At 40.3% G+C, this 20294-nt stretch overlaps 1 protein-coding gene across 2 annotated transcripts in view; it reads left to right on the plus strand.

Annotated features, from left to right (window-relative positions):
• The window catches only part of LOC121314117 (protein mono-ADP-ribosyltransferase PARP8-like), a 79576-nt gene that overhangs the window by 51081 nt on the left and 8201 nt on the right, over positions 1-20294 (plus strand). The window contains exons 8-19 of one of the 2 annotated variants that reach the window (XM_041247040.1): positions 8388-8448; positions 8800-8890; positions 9404-9470; positions 10078-10206; positions 11496-12051; positions 12677-12730; positions 12819-12914; positions 16969-17061; positions 17477-17602; positions 17780-17845; positions 18276-18376; positions 19106-19154. In XM_041247040.1, coding sequence (XP_041102974.1) covers positions 8388-8448; positions 8800-8890; positions 9404-9470; positions 10078-10206; positions 11496-12051; positions 12677-12730; positions 12819-12914; positions 16969-17061; positions 17477-17602; positions 17780-17845; positions 18276-18376; positions 19106-19154 — 1489 coding nt within the window. The remainder of the gene's footprint in view (positions 1-8387; positions 8449-8799; positions 8891-9403; positions 9471-10077; positions 10207-11495; positions 12052-12676; positions 12731-12818; positions 12915-16968; positions 17062-17476; positions 17603-17779; positions 17846-18275; positions 18377-19105; positions 19155-20294) is intronic. The other variant, XM_041247051.1, reaches the window with a different exon arrangement.

Below are 20294 nucleotides of genomic sequence, written 5' to 3' on the forward strand. Positions count from 1 at the left end.
ACTGCACTATCAGGATTCACTAATAATACCTACCGATACCTACCAATAATAATAATACAAACACCTGCACTAATATAACTACTGTACGTCTTTTAATTGTTTTTTTTAATGTGGTTAAAAATTATGCATTATGTTTTTATAATTATAAAGTTACTGTACATTGTCACTTATTTCAATTTTACAACAAACTTAACATACAGTACTTAAACATATACATGCTGGAAACACTGCATTATATGTTGTTAATATACAGTAGTTTAAGTGTATCTACTGTATTGTACAGATACACCTTGGTGTAACAGCAACACCAAAATGCTTGTAAAAAATGCATCGATATCCTTGGTTTCACATCTTTAAAAAGCAATTTAATAAATATACAAAACAAAGGTTGTCACAGCAACTTATCATAAATGAAACAGAAGTTAACCCAAGACACAACTTCAGATTCAGCACAGATAGAAGAACAAGAGGCCTTACATGGAAGCTGAGAGTTAGTATGTTTAGAACAGAAGGTAGGAAGCACTGTTTTAGTCACAGTTTTAAATGCATGGAGTAGCTACCAGGTGAAGCAGTAGGATCTAAAACACAGGGAACATGTTAAAACAGACTAGATTCTATGCTTTTAAATAAGTTCCCCCAGTACAGACAGCATGTGTATCGAGAAAGATGATCAGGTAGTGTATGGTATACAATATATACTATAAAGAAAGGGTCAATATACACACATGCAGTTTGTAACGATAATCAGTGGGGTGAAAATCCTCTGCATGGCTGATAACTTTGATATTCAGCAGAGGGTGATAATAACCGACCCACTAATTCTATCTCTGTGTGAATTGATGTTTATTCCAATTGTGTGGGACAGAAAAATGTTAGTGAGGAAATGACACGTTCACTTTTCGTCCCGGGCACAACTAAATCGTCAGCTTTAGCCTGTGACTAGACTGACGTGACACAGCGCGTCCCTTGATGTCCTGTCTCTGCTTCATTCATAAAGAAACTCGCACCAGTGAGCCTAGCTCACCACTTATCAGCTTATCCATTCTACAGCTCATAAATTTGCAGTGATTATTGGAAAGCGGACACTACATAGTCTACTGTAGAGGAATTGTAAGGGTTAAGCCTTCACCTTTCCCGGTGTTATTAGTGAATGTGTCCATGCTGTTATAAAATACTCCGGGCCTCAGCAGCAGCAGCACTCTTAGCTAGGACTCCAATAGAGAAGGATGGAGCACATGATAACCTGCTTTCTCTCATAGTGTATGTCACAGAGATGGATGAACAGACTTCATTGTGTCTGTCTTACCAGCCTTTACATTAAATAATGAATGCGGGTTGTAGAAGATGAGACCTTTCCTAACAAAGCCAGCCGTTCCAGCCCTGTTCAGACTGTGCATCAAGGTCAGGCAGTATGATTCAGGCTCCTTCAGCCGCTAGAGAACCCCCCCTGTTTGTTATCTTCGCTAGAGAACCGAACCACCCTGCTTGTCGTCTCTGCTAGAGAAACCCCCATTGCTTGTCGTCTCTACTAGAGAAACCCCCCCTGCTTGCCATTGCCGCTAGAGAAACCCCCCCGCTTGTTGTCTCCGCTAGAGAACCCCCCCTACTTGTTGTCTCCGCTAGAGAACCCCCCCCTGCTTGTTGTTTCCGCTAGAGAACATCCCCTGCTTGTTGTCTCCGCTAGAGAATCCCCCCCGCTTGTTGTTTCCGCTACAGAAAAGCCCCCCCCCCCCCTTGTTGTCTCCGCAGAGGCGAACCCCCCCCTGCTTGTTGTCTCCGCTACAGAAATCTTAGGGGGGGCCCCCCCCTCCCCGCGAAGTTGTCTCTGCTAGAGAAACCCTCCTGCTTGTCGTCTCAGCTAGAGAACCACCGCCGCTTGTCGGCTAGCCCGAGCTTTCATTTAGGTTCTTCATCTTCAGCAGATACCCTTGATGGGGTAGGAAGCTAGGAGCCTTGCTGGTGCCAAAGGAGCCCAGGCCTTTGTTTTCATGAAGGAATGTGCTTAGCAGGGTCCTAAAATTGTTGCTATGCCACACCCTGCCCACTGTCCCGAAAAATATTGAAAAATGCCCCCTCAGCTGAGTTTTCACTGAGTTGGCCCATCTGTGCAGACAGTGTATTAATGAGCTGGAACAGTCAAATAACCAGTAGCTCAGTGATGTGACACCTGGACAGTGTCCAGCAGAGCCGAGTGCAAACTTGGTCAAATATTTAAACGTTACAATATCAGAAAGCTAACCTTGCTCTTGACTTTTCGTTAATTAATATATATATATATATATATATATATATAGATATATAATATATATCTTATATAGATATATATATATATAATATATATATATATAGATATTATATATATATATATATATATATATATATATAATATATATATGCAGGGGATGTTACCTTTTATTTTAGCAACCTAGCAGCTTTTTAATAGCCTCCCTATCTTCTCCTTTGTCTAATGGGGTTTTTGCTTTTCATTTGCCAAACTTCACAGAGTTAGATATTTTGAGACATGCCAATTAATCACTATTTTTTTATTTTAAAGAAGAATTCTTTCCCCCTTAATCTCCAGTCTTGGCAAGCAAAATGTTTTGTAGCTGGTAATATTCCAGGTGGACGACGGAAATGTGTGTTCGCCAATGCCTGGGTGATTCATAGAATGTAGTGTCGGAACAATTACAGGTTTTTAATGATCAAATATTGTTTCAAAATGTAAATGGATATACAAACATTCTTTCATTTAATTTGAATAAAAATGTAAAATTAGTACCATATTACAGGAAAGAATTCTCTGAGGAGTAAATCCTGGTGCTTGTTCACGTTGCTGTATAAACAAAGATAAAGACTCTAGTCTGTGCTGTAGGGGGCCAGTTATTTATTTCAGGTGCAATGTATGCATTTGTATCTTTTTTGGTCAGTCATTTGGAAACGAACACGAATATGGCCCGATGGCCATTCATTTGAATTTTTGAATATTTGCAATTGAAGAAGCAAGATTATCAAACCACCCCCCAGTTCAGCATGCATGTCTTCCAGTTTGAGTGACACTAATGCATGATCTGCCAAGCATGGCACCATAAATATTTCAGTATTTTCAGATAACAGTAGAACTTGGAAAGGCAAATGCTTTAGTTTATCAGTTAATAATGTTTTACATTTTACACAATTTTAAAGAATGAATACCAGTACCAACCCAAGTAAATAATATCTTTATGATATCGACAACTGTGTCGGGAGGTGTATGTTTCTAACGTACACATTGGAAACCGGGGGCGTGGGGGTTTGAGCTCATCAGCTGTAGTGACAGCTGTACCAGACGCTGCAACTCTCTGCAGTAATGGGACAAGTTTGTGCAGGCAAGAGCAGCTGTGCCTCATTTTTACAGTGACTCTCAAAAATGTCCCCCCCCCCCCCCCCCCCCCCTGGACTTTTCCACATTTTATTGTGTTACAACATGGAATCAAAATGGATTTAATTAGGAGTTTTTGCCACTGATCAACACAAAAAAGTCCATAATGTCAAAGTGAAAAATAAAATCTACAAATTGTTCTAAATTAATTACAAATACAAAACAGAAAATAATTGATTGCATAAGTATTCACCCACTTGAGTCAGTGTTTGGTAGAGGCACCTTTGGCAGCAATTACAGCCATGAGTCTATTTGAATAAGTCTCTACCAGCTTTGCACATCTGGACACTGCAGTTTTTGCCCATTCTTCTTTGCAAAATTGCTCAAGCTCCGTCAAGTTGGCTGGGGACCTTTGGTGGACAGCAATTTTCAACTTTTTCCACATATTCTCAATTGGATTGAGGTCTGGGCTTTGACTGGGCCACTCCAGGACATTGACCTTTTTGTTTTTAAGCCACTCCAGTGTGGCTTTGGCTGTATGTTTGGGGTCATTGTCCTGCTGGAAGATGAATCTTCTCCCAAGTCCCAGGTCTCTTGCAGACTTCAGCAGGTTTTCCTCCAGGATTTCTCTGTACTTTGCTGCATTCATTTTGCCCTCTATCTTCACAAGCTTTCGTGGTCCTGATGCAGAGAAGCATTCCCATAGCATGATGCTGCCACCACCATGCTTCACAGTAGGCATGTTGTTCTCAGGATGATGTGCGGTGTTAGGCTTGCGCCAAACATAGCGCTTAGCGTTGAGGCCAAAAAGCTCTATTTTGGTCTCATCAGACCATAGAATCTTCTTCCACTTGGTCTCAGTCTCCCACATGCCTTCTGGCAAACTCTAGCTGAGATTTGATGTGAGTTTTTTTTCAACAATGGCTTTCTTTTTGCCACTCTCCCATAAAGGTCAGTTTTGTGAAGCATCCGGGCTATTGTTGCCGTATGCACAGTGTCTCCCAGCTCAACCGTAGAAGACTGTGACTTCTTTAGAGTTCCCATAGGCCTCTTGGTGGCCATATTTTCTCCATTTCTTAATAACGGACTTTACTGTGATCCGGGGGATATTTAATGCCTTGGCAATGTTCTTATATCCTACCCCTGATTGGTGCTTTTGAAGAACATTATTCTGAATTTGCTTTGAATGTTCCTTCGTCTTCATGATGTAGTTTTTGTTACGAAATGTACTAACCAACTGTGGGACCTCCCAGAGACAGGTGCATTTAACCTGAAATCATGTGAAACACCTTAATTGCACACAGGTGGACTCCATTCAACTTATTATGTGACTTCTAAAGACGATTGTTTGCACCAGAGCTTATTCAGGTGTGTCATAGCAAAGGGGGTGAATACTTAAGCAATCGATTATTTTCTGTTTTAGATTTGTAATTAATTTAGAACAATTTGTAGATTTTATTTTTCACTTTGACATTATGGACTTTTTTGTGTTGATCAGTGGCAAAATTAATTCCATTTTGAGTCCATGTTGTAACTCAGTAAAATGTGGAAAAGTCCAAGGGGCGTGAATACTTTTGAGAGCCACTGTATTTACCAGTACGGTGTCCATTTTTGGACAGCTTCAGACATCACTCCTACCCATGTCAGGAATCACACCTCCTCGAGTCAGTCTTCAGGTATCAGGCATCAGGCATCAGTCCTCCTCGAGTCAGCAGTCAGGTATCAGGCATCAGTCCTCCTAGAGTCAGTCATCAGCTGTCAAACATCAGGCATCCTCAGGTTTTTTTGTTTAGTTTTTTCAGGTCGAGTGAGAGGCTGGACGAGTCATCTGAATCACCCAATCAAGCGAAAGCAAAAAAAGTTTTGGTGCTTCCATTGGATGATACAGATGTCAGTGGAGCTGCTGATTGGTTCATGTGTTTTACCTTTCTTTAGCATTTAATATGTATATTTTAAGTGTTTTAAAAAATACTTTAAAAGTTACGATGTGCAATTTCATTATTTGAATTTGTTTGAATTTAATTTGTAAGGCAAATCTCAGCATACTGCATCAGACATAGCTGTTTTTTTGTTTGTGTCAATGCATTTTTTAAATTTTATTTCATTTTGTTATGTTAAGTGCTTTGAGATGTCATTTGTGAAAAGTGCTACATAAAATTAAATTGATTAATTGATAACCCCGTCATTAATCATTTTTTATTTAATAAAGTGTGTGTTAGTGAATGGTAAACCCAGAAAGGCAGAACAGAATAAAACTTAAGTTTGCATTTTCTTGGGGGCTTAGGTCATCCAGGTTGTCCTCAGCTCACTGTGCACCAACAACTTCTGTAGACTGGCTGGGCACCTGCAGACTTGCCTGTAAGTTGCCCAGAGTTGCGTTGTCCTCTGATGCTGTAGCTCTGGGCTGGCTGCGTCGCTGATACCTGACGACTGACTCAAGGAAGATTTATGCCTGATGCCTGATGCCTGATGACTGACTCGATGAGGACCGATGCCTTATGTCTGATGACTGACTTGAGGAGGACTGATACCTGACTTCTGACTCGAGGAGGACTGATGACTGTTGACTGACGACTGACTTGAGGAGGACTGATACCTGACGACTGACTCGGTGAGGACTGATGCCTGATACCTGACAACTGACTCGAGGAGGACTGATGCCTGACGACTGACTCGATGAGGACTAAAGTCTGACACCTGACGACAGACTTGAGGAGGACTGATACCTGACGACTGACTCGATGAGGACTGATGCCTGATACCTGACAACTGACTCGAGGAGGACTGATGCCTGATGACTAACTTGAGGAGGACTAATACCTGATGACTGACTAGTTGGACTGACGACTGACTCGAGGAGGACTGATACCTGACGAATGACTCGATGAGGACTGATGCCTGATACCTGACAACTAACTTGAGGAGGACTGATGACTGTTGACTGACGACTGACTCGAGGAGGACTGATACCTGACGAATGACTCGATGAGGACTGATGCCTGATACCTGACGACTGACTTGAGGAGGACTGATGACTGTTGACTGACGACTGACTCGAGGAGGACTGATACCTGACGAATGACTCGATGAGGACTGATGCCTGATACCTGACAACTGACTCGAGGAGGACTGAAGTCTGATACCTGACGACAGACTCGAGGATGACTGATTCCTGATGACCGACTTGAGGAGGACTGATGACTGTTGACTGACGACTGACTCGAGGAGGACTGATGCCTGATGACTGATGAGTTGGTGTGACGACTGACTCGAGGAGGACTGATGAGTTGGTGTGACGACTGACTCGAGGAGGACTGATACCTGACGACTGACTCGAGGAGGACTGATGACTGTTGACTGACGACTGACTTGAGGAGGACTGATACCTGACGACTGACTCGGTGAGGACTGATGCCTGATACCTGACAACTGACTCGAGGAGGACTGATGCCTGACGACTGACTCGATGAGGACTGCAGTCTGATACCTGACGACAGACTCGAGGAGGACTGATTCCTGATGACTGACTTGAGGAGGACTGATGACTGTTGACTGACGACTGACTCAAGGAGGACTGATGCCTGATGACTGATGAGTTGGTGTGACGACTGACTCGAGGGGGACTGATACCTGACGACTGACTCGAGGAGGACTGATGCCTGATACCTGACAACTGATTCGAGGAGGACTGATGCCTGATACTTTAGTTTAGTTTTCACAAAACTGTTTTTACAGAACTGTTGTACAGCTGTTCTTTTCCAAAGTTTTACGATAAATGGTTGTATTGTAGTTTAATTACCACAGTAAGTTGGTTTTCTCTCTTTTTTTGGCTAGGATGTAAGAATGGTATGGGTTATCTGCTCTTCTTGTGCAGTTCATGGACAGTAACTTGGGTATTAGTATCTGCAAATAGGAGCCTGGACTGTTCACAGTATTAAGTAGCTAAAAAGCTAGGCTATGTAATGTTAACAAAGTGACAATTCTTATGTTGTTGAGGCATTGACATTCCTATCTCACATATTCGTAGAAGCAGTTCTAGTGTTCTGCATCTTCCCTTTTATGTTTTTTTAGCACTTTCTAGTTTATTAGGTTTTAATTAAAGTGTCAGTTTCATCCCATTCTCCCAACTATTCACTTACCCTCAAATGAGGAGAAACACTTTTGATTAAAACAGACTCAGGATGCAGTAATTGGATGCATTCCACAAATCAATAAATAATCCGTACCTTTTTTCTTGTCCCGTTACCTTTTTATCTTATGTTTGTAACGATTTGGTTTGTTTCTTATTGCTTCTTATTCTGATTCCATTTACCTTTTAATCTTTTCTATATTGAGGTGCTTTAAGCTGAGTTTTTGCGATCCTCTTCTATTATAGTTTCTGTCATAGACACATACAGTATAATCCAGGATAGATTAGCCACAGTTCCTTCTTTAAAAGTACCCGCCAGCACCATCTAGTGAACAGATACAAAGCATCAAGTTACTGTTCTGCATTGCTGGCAATACACGGTTGTGAACCAGATGAAATCTCTGTAAAACATAATTATCCTTTAAATATCATAACGATTATCAAAGCTTTTGGAATGGTCTGGTCTCTTGATTTATCTGTTAAATATTGCAATACCATAAAGAGCAGTACATATAACATTACTAGTCACTTGCGTTGGGTGTTTACAACATAGACCACTTCAGGGTACATTGTATCTGTTGTATTATTCAACTGCTCGAGGCTCTTACAAAAGCCACTGCCACTGAAACCGGTTGCTTTCAAATCAGTTGGAACAGAATGGGCACGGATCTTTGCTTAAAGTCATTTTAAAGATACACAATCGTGAGGTATTTCAGACACACTGCGGTTTTCTTCCCTTAGACTCAAAATGGAAAGAAAGCCTATTCTTTTTTTTTTTTAACTGAAAAAATACCTATTGAACTGTTGACTGATATTATTGGGACTCTGGAAATCCGAAACTACCCTTTAGGTTTACTTCATTGTTTTTTTTTTGTTTAATTTGCCGCTTTGATTTTCTAGGGAATACGGTGCAATAGATGACGTAGACATTGATTTACACATTGATGTGAGCTTCTTGGATGTAAGTATTTGGTTTTCTCCTGTAATAACTAATAATTACCTTACTGTCACAGATGGATGTGTGTTGAAACTTAAGTGATCCAAACTGTGCAGTATGTAACCTAGGGTTGCTTCATTTAATAAAAAAATAGTTTATATTTGTTTATTTAAAAAAAATTATATTTACATGCTGACAAATGGAGTAGCCTATATCATGCCACTTAAACATGTCTTTTCTATAACATTTAACTCAGACTTTTTCCAATGTTTTTAAGCGTTTATGGATCTCTTTTTCCAATGTTTTTAAGTTTTAATGGATTTTTTTTGTAACACCCGCTTTTTCGTACTCCCATGTTTCTAATTGTTTCAACAGGAAGAAATCGCTGTTGCGTGGGATGTGATCCGGAGGGAGCCTGTAATAGTACGATTGCATTGCTCCCTAACCCAGTATTTACATGGGCCAGGTTAGAGAATCATCCATTCTTAGCTTATTGGTAGCTTATGCTGTAAATATTCCAACTGTGTGAGCTTTTGCTGTCCAGATCAGTGTGTGGTTTGGAGCACTGATTGTAATCTGCCCCATACTAAAAGCGGCTCTTTGTTTTATGAGTGGAATCATTATGTTCCAGCAATAACCCTTTGATACAGACAGAGCTGTAGATGTTTCACAAACTATTGACACAGTTATGATATTGAAATGTGGTTTCAACAACTGCAGTCAGCATGCAGTTCATTTTCACTGAATGGTGTCTACTGTGGCTTACTGTGGTTACGACAACGTTTTCATTGAAACAAACCATGCTGTTACAACAGGTCGTTCTTCAGGGATGGTGTCAAGCTTGCGTCCGACAGCATAGTTTATTATTGCTGTGTGGTACGCAGTGATGATTGTGAAATATCATGTCAGGAATTATTTAGGGTTAGCTGTCTCTTCATGCTGATGATGGTGGAAATGTTCATGTTATTTTCTTTTGCAGTTCCAACAGTCGACGTGTTCCAGGTTTCCACGAAAGAACGATTTGGTCTAGGACATCAGTTGAAAAAGTATGTTTTAATTAATTAATTAATTAATTAATTAATTAATTAATTAGTTAGTGTATTTATGCATGTATTTATTCATTATATATAGCAGTCATTTGTGTGTGCCGGGTCTATTTGTGAACCTGCATTGGTGTTGAATTGTTCTAGCTTAGACGTGAATACTTACCTAAAGTTGCCAAGTATCACAAGTTGGAGAAGTTGGAGTTTGATGTTGATTTTGATGTCAGTGCATTTATCTGTATATTTGCTGTTTAAAAAAAAAAAAAAAATCTGTACACGTAATTTATTTTAGATTTCCGTGCACATTCCGTGAAATACGATACTTTACCCGTGACAATGCCGTGAATTTTAAAGAAAATTTCCACGATTTTCACAGGGCTTAGTTATTAGATACCAGAAAGCAACAATGAGTTGTATTTGGAATCTTCCTGTATGCAGAATTAAAGTATTAAACAGAAATGCTGTTAAAAGGGTCTATTATAAACAAGAGGGAGCCAAATGAACGAATGTCTTTTAAATGACATTGTCAGCAGGCCATCTATTCTGGTAAAAGTACTCTTGCTATGTAAGAAACAAAAAGATTACAGTTTCTGTTCATTTTTTTTTTAAGGATTATGCAGACATTTGTTACGCAGCAGTGGAAGCATCAGAGTAAAGAAAAGTGTAATTGCCCTCACAGCAAAAAACTGACAGATAAGAAAGTGAGATCTCCCCTGCACATCTTTTCTACACTCCGCAGGTAATAAAACCAGGTGAAAAGCTTCAGATGTGTTTAACTACACATTTCATTCAATAACGTTGCTACCAGAACTATGACTGCAACTTTTATTGCATTCAGTTCTACCTCAAGATTGAAAGAGGCATACAGATCTACTGTTGTTTATATCTTCTGTGTGGAAAGCATCTTTCAATATATGCCTTGCATTTCAAAATATATCTCTAAAGGAGTAGTACGCTCACAGTCCCCTCTTTATTTTGCTGTTCATCTTTAACACCTTGAAGAGAAACCAGTCCCTGCCACAAATGCGGTCCCACCTCTGAGGTACAAAACAGCAGGACCTCTGATCAGAAGGGGGCTGTTAGAAGTGTAAACTCTCTTTAGAAATCCTCTATTCATCCCATAGGAAGCACTACTACAGTATTGACAACCCATTCATATTGTGCAGATATTGCTGGGACGATCCAGGGAAAATAGGGACAGGTGACAACCCTAACCTCAACACTATAGCTTTCCTTTCTGTAATACAGGTAATAGCCTTGTATTCTGTGTAGGGTCAGCTTATTACCTGTAACACAGAAACTGAATGTGGAGAGAAACAAAGTACTTCCATCAAATATAGTTTTGTAGCAGGCTTCCAAAAAACAAAGTAATGAAAACTAAAATATCAACAGTAAAATAACACAAGGCTTGTGTCACACAACCTAAACTGCATGGTTTGTATCAGACGTCACAACCCTGATTCAGTTGGTACATGAATAAGAAACTAAAAACAAATAGGAGAAAAGCAAGCGGTAGACTGAACCCCAAATTAACTACCAGCAATGCCACCCAAAGCCTTTTCTCACACCCCAATCTGCATGTAGAAATGCATGAATTTACTGCAATGTCCAGCTGTGTTCTAGCCTGGGTAGTTCTCGCTGGACTGGTGCTATACTATAAAAAACAAACACACCTAAATATTTGTTTTACATCCTTTTTCATTTTGCCAAGGTGATAGGAAAACCTGTACTACAGACAGAATACAGTTTGCTTTGTGATAAAGAAGAGTTCACAGAAGAGAAAAGTATGGAAGGGATGCAGTTGACAGACACAGAGGAGTTTATATACCGTATTGTGCAAAACTGAACTTGATTAAAGGACACTGTCAAGTTAATATAAGAAAAAGTATTCAACAATGTTGACATTAAATGATACATTTGCGAAATATTATCACTGATTATAATGCAGAGATTATACTGTTAGATGTGCTCAACCTCCATGTTGAATTCATTCCCTGTTGATTCCCATCACAATCTATGGAATTGCAGGTCTCCCAGTTACCCCCCTCCTGAATGTGGTAAGAGCAAATCCAAACTGAAGCCAGAGCAAGATGGAGTGCCAAAGTCCCACAAGTTACTGCGGAGAACTTGCTCAAGTGCGGTCAAGGCTGAGGATGGATGCGTCAACAAGTCCCATAAACCTCTGGGACACTCTTTATCCAGCGACCCAAGGGCAGAGCAGACAGCAACTTTGAAACCCCACAAGCTTCTGACACGGACTTGTTCTGCTTCGGTAAAGCAGGACGATTGTGCCTCTTTGAAGCCTCATAAACTTCTATCCAGGTCGTGTTCTGGAGACCCTCGATGTGAGCACAGCAGCTCCCTGAAACCCCACAGGCTCTTGAGCAGATCTTGCTCCAGCACTCTCAGGACAGAGGAGCTGGATGGACTGAAGCACCAGAAGATGCTAAGCAGGTCCTACTCGAGCAGCACCAAAGTGGGCAAGACTGAGCTCTTCAAAGAGCCTGCTCCTGAGGGCAGGCGACTCTCTCTTACCTCAGGGCTTATTGGCATGCTAGCACCAGCTCTGTCCTCCCAGCCAAGTGTAAGTACTCACATAGTGCTGGGACTGTTAGCCCTCTTACTGCAGTGGGGTCAAAGTTAGTAACAAAATAAATACATCTATATTCAGAATGTTCTATTCAATTTTTACATATGGTGTTGCATCCCACTGAGGGACTAGTGAGGAGTTTCACACATCAGTGATAGACAGTGATACTGGAATGTGTGTTTCATTCCGACTATAATCAGTATTTCTAAATAGACAGTTTAATTGCTATTGACAGTTACTCGCTATTGACAGCCTACTCAAAAACAACTATTCAGAGATATCATCAAACAGCTTGCCCACTGCTGAAAAATTTGCATTCGTACCGTATTCACTCCATACATGAGATGAGCCTTCCTCTGCTGCACTAGCGTAATCTTAGATATGGAACGTTTTCAGGGTGCATTAATAACTGGACAGATAGGCATGGCTTCTGTGTAGAATGCAGGAGCTGACTTTAAGTTTAGGCAGCTAGCTAATAGTTTCCTGGATTGCATGTGAAAGGATGCTATGATTAACACTGCACTGTATTACTAGTGGAAGTGATTTGTCACTTGGTGTCAGCACTACTAGTAGAGTAGCTGTGCTGGTCATGTAACATGTTTTTCTCTCCCACTGACAGCCAAACTATGGGGCCAAGTCAATCCCGGTCAGGGATCGTGGCTTTCTTGTCCAGGTAAATGCAGTTGATTTTCTCAAACAATGTTCTCTTAAGCGTTAAACTTTGTTTAATTGTGATATTTTTCATTGTGTTGTTTCTTTAGACTATGGACTATGCTGAGCAGAGGATTCCTGTTCTGAATGAATACTGTGTGGTTTGCGATGAGCCCCATGTGTTCCAGAATGGACCCATGCTGAGAGTAAGTGGCCACATTGTTTAGATTGTGCGTTTCATTTATGATTTTAATACATGCAACAAAGGATGAAAGTGAACGTTCTCATCTAGTGGAAACACACTGCCTAATTCATGACAATCAGGACTGACAGTAGCATTCAATAATACATTGTTAGTTAGGGACATGATGAATACCTATCAGGTAGTTGGCATGTTACAGATATTATTTCTGCAAATGTGTGCAGGCAGTTTACTACCCTCAGCCAATACCATCTCTTCTGAGATTAAGGTCAGTAATTCGATGACACGTGTTAGTGTCGAGTCGGCAGCTTTAAATGTTTGTACTTTGTTAGGGTATACCTGTCTAAAGCTATCATAATTCCCTCCACACACACAACTTGTATTATATAACATTATTCTACAAGTTATAAAAATCTTTGATTGCTGGCTCTGTATCTTGGAGAAAAGCATTAACGGCAAAGACAGAAATGCACATCCCAATGCAGAAGCAAAGACAGAAATGCACATCCCCAATGCAGAAGCAAAGACAGAAATGCACATCCCCAATGCAGAAGCAAAGACAGAAATGCACATCCCCAATGCAGAAGCAAAGACAGAAATGCACATCCCCAATGCAGAAGCAAAGACAGAAATGCACATCCCCAATGCAGAAGCAGACAGAAATGCACATCCCCAATGGAGAAGCGAAGACAGAACTGCACATCCCCAATGCAGAAGTAAAGACAGAAATGCACATCCCTAATGCATAAAGACAGAAATGCACATCCCCAATGCAGAAGCAGACAGAAATGCACATCCCCAATGGAGAAGTGAAGACAGAACTGCACATCCCCAATGTAGAAGCAAAGACAGAAAAGCACATCCCCAATGCAGAAGCAAAGACAGAAAAGCACATCCCCAATGCCGAAGCAAAGACAGATTAGCAAGAGCTTGTTTTTGTTTTTTGCTGGACTGGTGCTAGAAAAAAGAGGAACCTGTGACGTGGTTCTTTTCCAATGTTAGTTTCATCAAAAAAGTTTCATTTTCAGATCTTTATTTATAAACAGTGGCGTTTATTTATTTATTTTAGTTATAAACAAAGACCAGGTTGACTGCTTTTAATTCTGATGCAGCATAATATAAATTGTGTTCATTTGCAATATGTCATTCATTTGGTAACTGAACTGTACATTTCAAATGTTCGTGCTCTTCTGATACTGCAGTGAATAGCAAAGTAATGCAGAATACAGCTTAATCCAAAAACATGACACTCTTTCAGACAGAAAGACATCATTTGAATAAGATCCGTAAAATAGCTTTTTAAAATGCCAGACGTATGCCAGCGACACTGTGCTCCAGTCTTGTGTTCATCATTGTGGATGTGTAGACTTTGATTTGCAGGGCTTGTGTAGTACACAGCTGCTGCATGCATACAGTATTCCACATCTGAGATTGTCTCAAACAACTGAGCATAGCAGTCTGTATCCTACAGTAGATTCCTTCAGAAATGTAGACTCTTTCATTAAGCAGTGGCTTGGTATGAAACAGACTAAAACAAACTGATTTAAAGTTCAGTTCGTAATTTAATGGATATCAGATTAGAACTGTGTGCTTTCTTGTCAAACAGAGAGAGAAGCAAAAATAGGAGATATCAATTATGCATCTCCAGTAAATTCTACCTTTGAAATATATCCCTCTGGAAGGCCAGTATAATCAGGTGTGGTTTTCGTGTTTTCACAGAGCTGGGACACAAGTGGTTTTAGGTTCAAGCACTGTTTTGTGCATTGTTATTGCCAGAGTCAAAATCAATGAAGATATTTTGAAACACAAAAGAAAAGCAAACAAAATTGTCTTTCTCTGACCAAAGTATAACATCCAGCTTAGGGTTTGTCAAACTCATGGACAGAGCTTTCATTACCAAACCATTCTAACTGTGAACACTCTTTCTGTCTATGTCTCTCCCCTTCCAGCTTTGAATAACCACATCTCTCCTCTCTCTCAAGATTTATACTGTGGCTATTAAAGTAGCCAAGCAATCAATCTTTTAAGCATAAATTGGTAATTCACACACTTAACTTGAAACTAAATTAATTACATCCCTCTTTACCTGGAGCCTGTTTTCAGTACAGAGCTATCATCAAACAGCTTGCCCACTGCTGAAGAATTTGCATTAGTACCATATTAACTCCTTATATGAGATGAGCCTTCCTCTGCTGTGCTGTATATTTTACTAACATAATACTGAGAAGTGTAATGTGCATTTCAGGATTATGATTGCACACAGAGAGAGCACACATATTAATGTCTTCACCAGCAACTGGGAACACACAGATTGCAAAGCAATGTATGCAGTTTTAATGTTCATTTCTGAAACCCTGGCAACAGTTGACCTTGTAATGCATTAGGTTTTTATTTGACTTTTTATGCAGAAATCAATAGCAGAATTATTCAGTTTATTTATCTTGTGCCGAGCGCCAGCATTCTTTGTACCGAATATGGGACGTTTGCCTTGGGCCAGATTCACAGAATTCCGCCCCTTCACCTTCTTCCCCTTGCAAGATGATTCTTGGATTCAGGTCTCTTTGCTGGCCCTGGGTGTACTAGACCAACATTAATCTTGGTTTAAATTATCCTCCCTGGCCCTGGGAGTACTGGACCAAGATGAGTCTTGGTTTAAATTCTCTTTGCTGGTCCTGGGTGAACTAGACCAACATTAATCTTGGTTTAAATTCTCCTCCCTGGCCCTGGGAGTACTGGACCAAGACGAATCTTGGTTTCAATTCTCTTTTCTGGCCCTGACAGAAGTGGTGGTTGATTCAGTATATGCAAGTATAGATCAGGCAGTCCTCGACAGGCTTGTTTTAATTTTGAAATTTAACTTCAGGACCACCGGAACTGGTTGAAAGGTCATCTGATCATAGTTTCTGTAAACCTACAAAAATAATGCCAGAGGGAATCTGCTACTGATAAAAAAAATAAAAAAAAGCATTCAAAATCAATATCGTAGCAATATTGTAACTACGCTGTGATAGTAACCACCATAAAAAAGTGACACGGCTTACCCTTTGAAGACAAAGTACCCCAAACTCTATCACATTGACTGCTGCCTCCACAGCTGAGCTAATGTTGTATGGCAATCAAAGGTTGATGAGCCATTTTATACATTACTTTCATCATGAATCATCTCTAGGAACCATTGCACATTGTCTAGGTGTTGGGTGGTTTTTAAAGCCAGTGCTGTGTAGATTGAATGTGCTATTGTGCCATCACTTTCTATATTGAAGTCATCAAGTCGGCACACTGCTCAAAAATTTGCATTGTTACCGTGTTCAGCTTGTCATTTTCAATGTTTGTTAGTTTTGTTGTTGCCTCTGTATTGTTAGTGCTATGAGCTTTCCATTGTTGTCTGCCCTGGGGTTGATATGTTGCTAATGCGCACAGTAGAATACTGGTTTGACTTTAAAACGATTTGCTGTAGAACTGTAAGGTTGTCATAATTAAGCAAGCCCCACACAGCAGTCATTACAAGCTAGATACAATTTAACCTTCCAGAGCTGAAGGCTGAAAGAAAGGTCAATGACTGCTATGAAGTTAGTATAATAATGCTATTACAAAGTTATTTATGTGTGTGGCCAGGTAATACTAGTAAAGTGCAGACAAAATGTCCCCACAAAGATAGTAACTCCTGAAAAAAACATTTTTTTTGTGTAAAACACATTTTTAAGAACTAAATATGCCTTCAAAAAAAAAAAGTGCAAGAATATTTAGTTTGTTTTCGACTTTCACCCTATGTGGAGTTTTATGCGAAGTCCCCACAAATATAGGAATGCAAATGTGTATGTATGTGTCTGTGTGAGAAGATGTTTGTAAAGCTTATTTTTAATTAATACTGTGGACTTGATCACTTTTAGGTACGTAAGTAACCTTTTCAAGTGAGTTTTGCGATTTATAACGCCTGTTTTTAGGGACAACCAAAATGTTCCCTATACGAATGGGGGGGGAGGGGGAGGGGGAGGGGGATTGAATGGGGAGATCCAGGAGGTTTATTAAGATGGCTACCTTTCTTTCCTTTTGTGCAGCCTACAGTGTGTGAGCGGGAGCTGTGTGTCTTTGCTTTCCAGACACTGGGAGTAATGAACGAAGCTGCAGATGAAATTGCTACTGGAGCCCAGGTGCATAAGGGATTCAAAACTGTTATATGTTTTCATAATGCATTAAAGCACCTTGATGTGCTTTTGTCATGGTGTATGGCATTTAAGTAAACATGTATTCTGTGCTCTGGACGGAAGATTCAAAAGCATGTTATTGAAAATTAAGGGATTTTTTTTTCTAAAGTTGTTTTTTATTATATGATTACAGTAAAGGATGGGCAAACATGAACTACTGTAGGATTTTACATTTCACACCTAGTGGCAACATGTTTCATATCCTGATGTACTAAAGCATGGCTTTGAATCTGTTAGACTTGTAACTACAGAGAATCTGTACTTCAAATAATAGGCTTGCACCAGAGTAATTGGGATTAAAAACAGAGCCCTTATTGAGCGAGTTCTGTATCCTCGCTTTATTTCTGTATTTGTTTTGCAGGTTGTGGATTTGCTGGTTTCTATGTGTCGATCAGCACTGGAGTCCCCAAGAAAAGTAGTTATTTTTGAGCCATATCCTTCAGTGGTTGATCCTAATGATTCCCAAGCACTGGCCTTTAACCCTCGGGTATGGTATCCTTGTGTCAGTAACCACTTTCTGAAGTGTGGGTCCGCTGTCTTCAGTTGATGTTATAATTATTTAACATGCTTTTTGCTTCTCTTATTTCTTCATCTGGGTCTGAATCACAATGCTTTGTTAAAAAGTTATTTCGGTACAGTGCGTTTCTTTTTCTTCTCACACCAGAAAAAGGACTATGAGCGAGTGATGAGAGCACTGGATAGCCTAACATCTATCAGAGAAATGACCCAGGTACATTCTATTGTAAGAAATTATTTCTAAAGTGTGGTTTATACATAAATGACCCATGTTAATTTTACTGTAAGAAATTATTTTTAAAGTGCCATTTATACATTGCATCTATCAGAGAAATGACCCAGGTATATTTTATTGTAAGAAATTATTTCTAAAGTCTGGTTTATAGGTTTACTGAATAGGTGTTACTGTTGTTTCCTGAAGTAGGCTGTTGGAAAAGAACCCTCAGATGAAACCATTGTAGCTTCCTTGTTCTTCTGTGTTTTAAACCTTTCTAGGACAAACTGTTACCCCCTTCCCAGAACAATGTGACCATAACACAGTTTACCTTTTAGTATCACTGCAAAGGAGGAGAAAGTGTGCTTTTTATGTTGTACAGATGCTTAGCTGTAAACAATTTTGACACAAGCCATTTTTTTCTTAACAGAAGGAGAAAACTGTTTATCTCCTGTTTCTACAGGCACCTTACCTGGAAATCAAGAGGCAGATGGACAAGCACGATCCCTTGGCTCATCCACTTTTACAATGGTAATGTACAGCTCAATACAGTGACTAGGTATCTTCATACTGGGTAGATGTGATATCATGTTGACAGTGATAATGTACAGCTGAAAGCAGGAGTATCATGCAAACAGGGAGATCGATGCTCCTGCTTGGTTTTTGCTTTAATTTGGCATCTTATACAACTTCCAAAAAGTCTCAAGCATTTGACCATGTGTGGCTATGTGTTCCTTTCTCTTACTGTTTTAAACAAATTCCATGTGTGGTCTAGTAAAGTAATCAATTACATTAGACAATAATGAATTGCCTATTTTGACAATTTTCTAAGATTTTCAGTGACCGTGGTTTGATTTAATCATATGTACAACAAATCTAAACTACAGAAGCAATGGAGTGTTCTAATACATGTGCACACTGCTGAACTACAGAAGCAATGGGGTGTTCTAATACATGTGCACAATGCTGAACTACAGAAGCAATGGGGTGTTCTAATACATGTGCACACTGCTGTAGTTATCTTAGGTCAGTGTTCTTTTGGGGGGGGGGGGGGGGGGGTTATAACAAATAACTATGAATGTGATCTTTATTTTCTTAGATACATGTTTGTGTGTTTGAATGTGATCTTTATTTTCTTAGATACATCTTTGAATGTGATCTGTATTGTCTTAGATAAATGTATGTGTGTTTAAACAGAAACAGACTCACTTTTTGATCACATTCCAGTTATCCAACCTTTCCATGTCCTTCCTTCTCCAGGATCATTTCAAGCAACAGATCCCACATTGTAAAACTATCAGTGAACAGAGTGAGTAAACTCTACATTCCCTTTCAGTAACATGCATCAGTGAACAGAGTGAGTAAACTGCTTTCCCTTTCAGTAACATGCATCAGTGAACATAGAGCACACGGAATGATGGATCTCTTTAGGCAGGTAGTTGTTCAGTCTGGCTACCTAGTTAATAAACGATGTGTGACCCGTCTGTTTGAGCCTTAAGGACTGCAAGCTGTTTACAGTGATCTCAGAGCAGTCAGGGCTGTATGGGGACACCGTGCTGTTTGCACTGATCTCAGAACAGTCAGGGCTGTATGGAGACACCATGCTGTCTGCACTGATCTCAGAGCAGTCAGGGCTGTATGGAGACACCATGCTGTCTGCACTGATCTCAGAGCAGTCAGGGCTGTATGGAGACACCATGCTGTCTGCACTGATCTCAGAGCAGTCAGGGCTGTATGGAGACACCATGCTGTCTGCACTGATCTCAGAGCAGTCAGGGCTGTATGGAGACACCATGCTGTCTGCACTGATCTCAGAGCAGTCAGGGCCGTATGGAGACACCATGCTGTTTGCACTGATCTCAGAGCAGTCAGGGGTGTATGGGGACACCATGCTGTTTGCAGTGATCTCAGAGCAATCAGGGCTGTATGGAGACACCATGCTGTCTGCACTGATCTCAGAGCAGTCAGGGTTGTATGGGGACACCATGCTGTTTGCAGTGATCTCAGAGCAGTCAGGGTTGTATAGAGACATCATTCTGTCTGCACTGATCTCAGAGCAGTCAGGGCTGTATGGAGACACCATGCTGTTTGCAGTGATCTCAGAGCAGTCAGGGCTGTATGGAGACACCATGCTATTTGCAGTGATCTCAGAGCAGTCAGGGTTGTATGGAGACACCATGCTGTTTGCACTGATCTCAGAGCAGTCAGGGCTGTATGGGGACACCATGCTGTTTGCACTGATCTCAGAGCAGTCAGGGCTGTATGGTGACACCATGCTGTTTGCAGTGATCTTAGAGCAGTCAGGGCTGTATGGGGACACCATGTGGTGTACAGAGTTTAATACTTTGTCAACAGCATGATTTCACATCAGTTCTCTGCTTGATTAGTAGCAAGAGTTCAGTGTTTTGTACAAAGCTAGGCTTTGTAAATGTAAGCATCTCACTGTTAT

Source organism: Polyodon spathula, chromosome 1 (genome assembly GCF_017654505.1).
Source record: "Polyodon spathula isolate WHYD16114869_AA chromosome 1, ASM1765450v1, whole genome shotgun sequence".
NCBI classification, from domain to species: Eukaryota; Metazoa; Chordata; class Actinopteri; order Acipenseriformes; family Polyodontidae; genus Polyodon; species Polyodon spathula.